Source organism: Cheilinus undulatus, linkage group 15 (assembly GCF_018320785.1).
Source record: "Cheilinus undulatus linkage group 15, ASM1832078v1, whole genome shotgun sequence".
Lineage (NCBI taxonomy): Eukaryota > Metazoa > Chordata > Actinopteri > Labriformes > Labridae > Cheilinus > Cheilinus undulatus.
The window spans coordinates 1632639-1642305 of record NC_054879.1 but is presented as its reverse complement, the minus strand read 5'-3'; the positions used below and the strand labels follow the sequence as shown (position 1 = coordinate 1642305).

At 40.7% G+C, this 9667-nt stretch overlaps 1 protein-coding gene across 1 annotated transcript in view; it reads right to left on the bottom strand.

Annotated features, from left to right (window-relative positions):
• Positions 1-9303, bottom strand: part of ccdc141 (coiled-coil domain containing 141) — a 67664-nt gene extending 58361 nt beyond the window's left edge. The window contains exons 1-4 of the mRNA XM_041807098.1: positions 9223-9303; positions 5315-5747; positions 2373-2495; positions 2045-2242 (exon numbers count right to left, since the gene is read on the bottom strand). Coding sequence (XP_041663032.1) covers positions 2045-2242; positions 2373-2495; positions 5315-5449 — 456 coding nt within the window. The 5' untranslated portion in view covers positions 5450-5747; positions 9223-9303. The remainder of the gene's footprint in view (positions 1-2044; positions 2243-2372; positions 2496-5314; positions 5748-9222) is intronic.
• Between the last annotated feature and the right edge of the window lie 364 nt (positions 9304-9667).

Here is a 9667-nt window from a genome sequence, read left to right as displayed (position 1 = left end):
ATATATCAGTCTATAGAGGCTGTAAATGTAATCTATGCCAGCTGTTTATTTAAGTCTAAATCAGCTGTATTTATCAGTCTAAAGTGGTTGTATGTATCAGCTTATAGTGGCTGTAAATATCAGTCTATATCAGCTGTATTTATCAGTCTACAGCAGCTGTAAATATCAGTCTACAGCAGCTGTAAATATCAGTCTATATCAGCTGTTCATTTCAGTCTCTATCAGCTGTAAATATCAGTCTATAGTGGCTGTATATATCAGTCTATATCAGCTGTAAATATCAGTCTATAGTGGCTGTATATATCAGTCTATATCAGCTGTAAATATCAGTCTATATCAGCTGTATTTATCAGTCTACAGCAGCTGTAAATATCAGTCTATATCAGCTGTAAATATCAGTCTAAATCAGCTGTAAATATCAGTCTATATCAGCTGTTCATTTCAGTCTCTATCAGCTGTAAATATCAGTCTATAGTGGCTGTATATATCAGTCTATATCAGCTGTAAATATCAGTCTATAGTGGCTGTATATATCAGTCTATATCAGCTGTAAATATCAGTCTATAGTGGCTGTATATATCAGTCTATATCAGCTGTAAATATCAGTCTATAGTGGCTGTAAATATCAGTCTATATCAGCTGTATATATCAGTCTATAGCGGCTGTATATATCAGTCTATATCAGCTGTACATTTCAGTCTCTATCAGCTGTAAATATCAGTCTATAGTGGCTGTATATATCAGTCTATATCAGCTGTAAATATCAGTCTATAGTGGCTGTATATATCAGTCTATATCAGCTGTAAATATCAGTCTATAGTGGCTGTATATATCAGTCTATATCAGCTGTAAATATCAGTCTATAGTGGCTGTATATATCAGTCTATATCAGCTGTAAATATCAGTCTATAGTGGCTGTAAATATCAGTCTATATCAGCTGTATATATCAGTCTATAGCGGCTGTAAATATCAGTCTATATCAGCTGTATATATCAGTCTATAGCGGCTGTATATATCAGTCTATATCAGCTGTAAATATCAGTCTATAGTGGCTGTAAATATCAGTCTATATCAGCTGTAAATATCAGTCTATAGCGGCTGTATATATCAGTCTATATCAGCTGTAAATATCAGTCTATATCAGCTGTAAATATCAGTCTATAGTGGCTGTATATATCAGTCTATATCAGCTGTAAATATCAGTCTATATCAGCTGTAAATATCAGTCTATAGTGGCTGTATATATCAGTCTATATCAGCTGTATATATCAGTCTATAGTGGCTGTGTATATCAGTCTATATCAGCTGTAAATATCAGTCTATATCAGCTGTAAATATCAGTCTATAGTGGCTGTATATATCAGTCTATATCAGCTGTAAATATCAGTCTATAGTGGCTGTATATATCAGTCTATATCAGCTGTATATATCAGTCTATAGTGGCTGTGTATATCAGTCTATATCAGCTGTAAATTTCAGTCTATATCAGCTTTATATATCAGTCTATAGTGGCTGTAAATATCAGTCTATATCAGCTGTTTATATCAGTCTATAGTGCCTGTATATATCAGTCTACATCAGCTGTTTATATCAGTCTATAATGGCTGTATATATCAGTCTATATCAGCTGTAGATATTGGCCTATATCAGCTATATGAGAATATGTTTATGGAGTTTTAAACAGCTCCAATGGACCAAACTTCCAAGGTCCTAGAAATTTGATTCAACCTTCTGGCTAAATTTACCAATAAGTTGGAATATTCATCAACAAGACCCACCATGTTGTGGATCTTTCATAAATGTATGCCCCGCCCCCTTTTGACCTGGGGTAAAGGCCCACTGGTTTGGGAACCAGTGGATGAAAACAGCCTTTTTCTGCCTTTTTTATTCTTCATTTACAGAAAAAAAGAGGAGTAAGTAATATAAGATACAGCATAAGGTTAAATGTAGATTCCCCCTTAATAACATAAATAATGATCTCATTGTGTTGGAGAACAATAAACATCAGTCAGAGAGGCTCTGTACTTCCATCATGTTCCTCACCTCCCTCGCTCGGCTGTAAAAGTCTGACGCTAGTGTCAGCACTTCCTGTCGTCTGGCCATCAAACGGAGGAGCAGTAACCATCCCTCCTTCAGAGACTGGGTCATTGCTCGGTAAACCTCCTCCCCCTCTGTCCTCCTCCTCGTCTGCTTCCTCCGCTCGCTCTTCTCCACCACAGACAGCACCTCCTTCTCATGTCTCTGATGGTAAAGAAAACAGACTGTCAAACGGGGTAGAGACCAGTCACTGGACTCTTCTGTGAGGCCTGGATGGAGTCAGTGTGGGAGTGGGAGGGAGGAGGGAGCGGGTCCAGTAAGGCCCGGTGTGTACCTGGAGTTTCTCCATCAGCTGCTGCTGCTCCTGGATCAGGATCTGACATTCTTCATGGTTTGATCCGATCTCACTGAGACCTGGATGAACCTGGACCAGCTGGAGGTGGACTAAAGACCCACTCTGACAGAGATATAAACACAGAAAAGACTGAAACAATCATGGATAGAAATATAAAGCCTTTACAAAGTATTCAGAGAAACCCAAAGTCAACAAATCCAGGTGATGCTGGTTCTATAGCTGACCACTGAGCCAGTTAACCCAGTCCACTTCTGGAGGTTAGTGGTACAGGTTTGACTGGGTTTAGAGATTTCTTCATGGAGCACTGATCCTCTCTGTAGGGAACAAGTATGTTGTGTTTATGTCAAGTCTATCAGGAGGACATTAAGGGGTCTAGACCTGGTCTTGATGGTGGTTCTCGATGTCACAGTACTCAGGGTAAGACTGTTGATTTTGAGCGGAGTCCTGTGAGTGCTGGACTGGGCGGTTCAAATGTGGTGTCTGACCTTGACTTTGGTGTTTATGTTGCTTTAACTTTGTTTTGGTTCTTCACAGGTCTACCCTCTGACGTCCTCAGCTTCATGTTTCTCTGCACATGCGTGTTTCCGTTCACACATTCCTCAGGATGATACTCTATCACCGGAAAGTTGACCACACAGGACGCATGAACCCACCAAAACACCTGAAAGTCGATGACAGTGGGGCCTTTAACGATTATCAGAGACACTTAGACCCATGATTTAAATACACGCTCACCTTCAGACAGAGGCACATTGGCTGCCCCCCCCCATAAATAGTCAGAGCTATAACAGGAAACAGCACATGGACTGAACGCTGACTGACAGAGGAAACGCTCTGATTCAAAGCGTGATGAACTCAAACAGTTCAGTCACATCATTATCTTAGGGTGGATATTCTCAAACACAGGGCCAACATTCACAACATCTTATCCTGTAAGACAGGGACATTAAACGGGTCCGAGAGGCAGGAAGGGTCCGCTAAAGAAGTCAGGCCAGTACAGGAAGACCTGATACAGTTTTACATGAACAGACTAAGGCTGACTACACACCAGATGATAATCAGATCCTAAACAAGACTCAGACCACAGACATGAGGACAGGTGAAGCTGATTTTTAACATTATAATCCTCTCAACTCACTAAACCAGCGGGTCTACCAGTGAGCCTCAGGACCAACCACTACCTTCTTAGTAACAGCTTTAATAACAGCAGTTAATGAAAATGTTTTAGATTTATTTGATCAAATTTGCAGTTTGGACCTTAAATAGAACAAAACACGACTGAACCAAGAGACAGGACAGAGCTAGCATGTTTAGGAAACACATCATTACAGAAGCCCTGCGAGCACATACAGCGTCTATAAAAGTACTGACCCTTGGATGTTTTATCTTTTGAAAGATTTATTTTTGGGCCTTTTCATGCCTTCATTAGATAGAGGAAGGACAGTGGATAGACTCGGAACAGGAAAGAGAGTGGGGAGAGACGTGCGGTAAAGGGCCACAAGCTGGATTCATACCCGGGCCGCCCGCGTACATGGGGAGCGCCATAAACCACTTGACCATGTTTGATCTTTTTATTGGTTTTATAAATTAATCATGGTCAGTAAAATTTGTCTTTAAAAAAAAATACAAAAACACTCTTAAATGTCAAAGTGAAAACAGATTTCTACAAAGTAGTGTCAATTAAATAAAAATCTGTAATGTAAAATAATTGACTGCATAAATATTCATCCCCTTTAAAGTGACTGAGCTAATCCAACAGAGGTCCAGACAGTTGATGTAGGTCTCACAGTTAGAGAAATGAGGATCACCTGAGTGATTGAAGTATAAAGACACCTGTGTCTGGAAGGTCCAGTCACAGTATTCATGGCTACCATTACACCATGAAGACAAAAGAACTCTCAAAGCATCTCAGAGAAAAGGTTATCAAAAGTCTAAGTCAGGGGATGGAGACGGAAACATTTCCAAGTCTCTGAACATCCCCAGAGTTCAGTTAAATCCATCATGAAGAAATGAAGGAATATGTCACATGTGTAAAAGTTGGAAATGGTAAATGGTCTAGCGCTTTACGTCTATCGTTATGCAGCACGGACAACCACGACTGTCCACATTCCAGGTTCACACACTGATGGAGAAAGCTGCTCTGTAGAGTCCCCATCAGTGCAGAGTTATCCTATTAAAACACATCCAGACCCATTCAGACTGCACTGATGAAGCAACGGGAGAAAACCAGGGTGAAGCGTTTTAGCCAAGGACCCATCAGCCTGTGAGGGTAGGAGCCTCGGATCAAACCCCTGACCTTCTGACTGAGAGATGACCTACTCTAAATCCTGACCCACAGCCGTCAGCGGTCAAAATGTTTGTCTACCAAAGGCTTTATAATCATACAGTCTTATTAAAATCATTTCATTTTAAGGTAAAGTGCAGATCTTTAGTCCTATTCCTAACAAAAGAGAGAAAGCATGGTCTAAATCCTACACATTCATAGGCAACATTTGAAAAAGCAGGTGGCGCTAGAGAGAGAGAAGGAAACCCCTCACTCCTCTGGATTCTGTTTTGATTACAAAGAGTTTAACAGGTTTTTTTTAACTTTCAGTTTAACCCTTACGTGAATCACAGAGAGACCAAGATTTTTGTCCAACGAGGAGAAAACCTTGTGTTTGGCTCTTCACTAATGCTGCAACCATTGAGAAAAATACAGCGCTCACCATCACACACAGGAAACATGAAACATCAGCTAATGATGTAAGAAAACGCTCAAACATCTCTATACGTAACCACACGCCCTGCCGTAGGCATCACTGATACGTCCAAGTTTATAATTCTGTTATCACACTTTGATCATGGTTTTGAAGCAGCAGTGATGTCATACTCTCAGCTGTAATTAACCAATCAGAGCCCAGGATGCTGGTTGGTCTGCTCACCTTGAGGACAGAGATGACGATCAGTGATTGGCCGGCCCGGACTGCGATGGTGCTCAGGGTGGTGAATGACGGGCCAGCTCTCCCTCCAGCCTCCTCTCGTCCTCCATGTACGTCTTCAGGCTGTCCGATCGTCATGGCGACGGTTTGATATTTTTATAAACCAGGAGAGAGGCGTGTTTCTCCAGAGGTCAGCTTCATCTCTTCCTTCTCATCCTTGTGCCCATGTATTTCATCAGACAGGAACAAGAACGTTCTGGTTTTTCCCGTGTTGCTCTCTGTTGTCGTTGACCTCTGCTTGCTGCTTAGCTCCCTGAACGGTTCCTGGGGTTGTAGCTGAGCCGTTTGTTTTCTGTGATGAACTCTTCCTGGTTGGTCTCAGTGCAGGAGAACAGCTGTAGTCCAGTTTATGAGGACCGTTGGATCTCCTACAGAACTTAAGAAATGACAGTTCAAGAAAACCATTCAGAAAACTCTCATTTCTAAAGGATTTGTAGGCTTTTTGCTTTTGTGTGGAGACGACAGGATAGTGGATACTGTGGGGCAGTGGTTCCCAACCTTTCTTTATTCAAGCCGCCCTACTCAGACCCAAGCCCCCCTAGACCCTCTAGAAAAAAACTACCATCAGTTTGATTGTTTTATTGGACAAAATCCCGACAAAACAGGCCGACAAACACTGAAGACACTTCTCCAAGAGATCGACATGTGAACTATTCACTGTTATGATATAACTAAATACAGATATATATTCTATTACAGTTATAGATTCATATACTTCATTACATTATAGATTTACTAGAATACAGATATGGATGGAGCCAATCTAGAAAAAGAATGTGATAAGGATCTATTCATTTTCAAGAAACACTGAAAAATCTCACGTTTAAAAAGTACAAATTAAGACAATAAAATGGTGTTTTTTTCTTGAAAAGGAGAGGATGAAACTCGTGAATTTTGGAGATTGTAAAGTCAAAACATCAAAAATACTTTAGTTTGATTTCTTGTTAATGTTTGACTCTGTACTGTTGTCCATTCATGGTTTTAACAATCAAGACTTTTGAGTTTCTAATGTCAAAATTTAAGACTTTTTAAAGCTCAAAAATTCTGAGTTTGTTTTCGTGTAGATATAAGACTTTAAATTTTTCTTCTGTATCTGATAAAAGTCTCTCAGTAAAATATCAAAGAAGACTGTTAAAAGTTCTGGGGCCCTCAACAACCTTCTACTATTTCACAGTGAAAATCCCAAAAAAGTACCTGGAAATCTCCTAGAAAGACTGCTGGAAGGTTCTTGAACTCATTCCAGTTAAAGTTTCCAGGAACGCTCCCAAATATTCCCCACTGTTTCCAGTAAAACATTCCTGAAAACCTCCTGGAAAAGGCTGTTCAGCTCTCTGAGCTTCTCCTGCACATTTATTCATCATTTCACATTATTATCCTGCTCTGCATGTGTTTACGGTCATTTTTTCTCTGCTGTTTTTCCCTTTTTATTCTTCATATGTGCAATAAAATAAATCATAAAAATAAATAAAAGGCAGTTTTAAGTCAAAATAATTATTGTTGAAAATTCCAAAAAGTTCTCAGTTTCTGGTGTAGTTTCTTTAGATTTACGTAAAACAGTCCCAGAGAACATTGCCAAAGGTTTCTAGGAAAAAACAACAGAACAGAAAACTCCCAAAGACTGAGGGAAAAATCTGAACCCTTAGTTCACGTCAGCTCTTCTCTAAATGTTTACAATAAAAATATTTAAAGGTTTCAGAGAAATTCTGGGGAAAATTTTTACAATATTTCAGAAAAAATATCAATCACTTTTTGGTTTCCTTTCTGCCCTCAAAAATATCAACTACAGAAAAAAAATCTCTTGTCCCACCGGCACATTTCAGCGGCCAACTTTTGGGCCTCGACCCCTCTGTTGAGAACCAGAGTTAAAGGTTGCCTTCACCTCCAGATATTTTATTCTAAAGATCTGATTAAAGCCGGGACACAAGACTAGCAGCCCAGAGGAAAACTAGCTCTATGAACATGCTAGCTAAGAGGTCGTTCCCACCAAGCGGTCCGGCTCAGTTCGGTGCGGAACGGCACGCATTTTTTTGCGTTTCCATAGAGCAAAAGTTGGAAAGGGTCCCAAAAACCCGACCCGTACCGTCCCACTTTTCGGGACCCTTCCGTAGGGGTACCAATCATACCTATCCGTACTGAAAAGGTGGAGCTACTCACACAACAATAGGGGGTTGTGCTGACGTCACGTCAGCTGCTCGGCTCCAGGCTTCAAAACACGGAAGTCTGCACTGAGAGCGGAGAAATGGGGGGAGAAAGACGGACTGATATCTGCTTCAATCTGGGATGTTTGGACTCAACAGAAGTCCAAACTGTTTCCTAGTCTGTGGATACTGGTATCTGGCCACAAATCCAGTTTCCTGACGTTTATCTGGATCTGATTTTAAGAACACAAAGCAGAGCCTGAAGGCTCACATCAGCCTGGTCTATCCACGATGGATGTGAAGCTAAATTAATGCTGAGGTTTTGTGAATACGAAGCCTTGGAACAGTTCATTCTTATGGAATGAGATTTGTGTCAAAAAGATTCAAACAAAACTTTTCAGTATCAAACAAAAATTAGCATTTGAGAGCAAAAACATGTGGACCAAGCAAAAAAATCTTCACATCAAGAGAACAAATTTGAAATAGCAACCAAATTATTAGTCTTTGAATTTTGAACATCTGTCTTTTTGTTCACAGCTCCTGTTTTTCTCTCTCAGTGAGTTTTTGCTCTCAGTTTTGACACAAATGTCACGTGGGCGGGCTTTTCTGGGGCGTATCCCTGTTGGCCAGCGAGGTTCTGAGTGATGGCTCAGTCTCTTCTGTAACTAGTTATTCATCTACTTCTTACGTTAGGTATCCTGTGAAAACATCAGCAGCCTTTTTTAAATCCAGATCAGCACACCCCAGATTTCTGACCAAACCTAGTTTGGTTTAACACCAGCTCAACTTTGACTTTATTGTTATTGTGGTGAATTCTCACAGTGCAGCTCTAAAGGTTCATATTTTGTCGTATGAACTGTTGTAGACTAGATATATTCACTTATTAACATAGAGTTACGACTCTAAAGGTTTCTGTATTCCATCAGCTGAGGATCTGTACTGACAGCAGTTAACATCATTAAGATGTAGTTATCTTCAAAAAGCACTTTCAGCTGAAATAAAGCTGTTTAATGCTTATTCCCTACTGATTTCTGTCACTCAGCCTTTCTATAACTCTGTGGCTGGACCAGCAGACTCGCTCTGACTGTGACTTCACATTCATGCCTTCACAGCCCGCCCAGTGAGGGTACGGGTGTCTGTGGAAATGCAAACTATTTTGGGGTTTAGCCAACCGAACCGTACTGAATCAAACCGGACTCCCTGATGGAAACACGGCTTAAAGTACCTGAGATAAGTGGACATCCATGAAAACCAGAAACTGACAAAACATCAGCAGCTAAAACCAGGAGAACGGCCAAATTCACCGTTCCCAACACTGACATTAAAAACCATCAAATCTGTGGTTTCAGAGGTTTGAAGGACACATCAGTCCCAGGGTTAGAGGGTGAATAAGGTAGGAGTGCTGGAAGCTCAAAGCCAGACCGATAAAAAGAACTGAAATAAAGTAAAACATGCCTGTACTACTCTTTAAGCCTATTTTTCATTCATCAGATTTAAAGTCCAAATACTCAGAGTTTATCTAACCGAGCCTGTCATTTCTATCAGCACCAACAAAAAGACGGACGGAGATGATGTTGTCTTTTTTAAATCAGTAATCTCTCTGCCATGTTATTAAATAAGGATCAGTCTCTTTCTAAAGTCACTGATAACCTGCAGGTATTAAAGAACAAACTCAGCTCCTACAGAGAGGGAATAGAAGAGTAAAGACAGTACCTGAGGCACGTTTTCCTGCTGCTGCTGAACGTGTGGAGCCAAAAACAGAGAGAGCGACTGAGAGGAGGGAGGCTGGTAAAAATAGTCGTGGTCTCCAGAAGGATTATCACCCCGCTGAGTGACAGAGAGACATCTGCCCTCCATAAACAAACACCCCTCTCTCTCTCTCAAAGACACTGTGGACAGACAGAGATATCAGCGTGGAAACACAGATAAGCAGAGGAGAGGCTGCCTTACTCATCAGCTTTAAAAACAACAGGCAGGAATCAGAGGAAGATTTACATTCAGCTCTGATCGGCCCTCACATGGCAGAAGTTTGACAAGAGAGGCTGCAGAGAAACATGACAAGAGTTCCTGTGCAGCACATGTCAATAAGAGAGAGAAAGATCTGAATATAGAACTACCCAGAGAGCTCTGGATAGAAGCTGTCTCAGGTTCACCATTG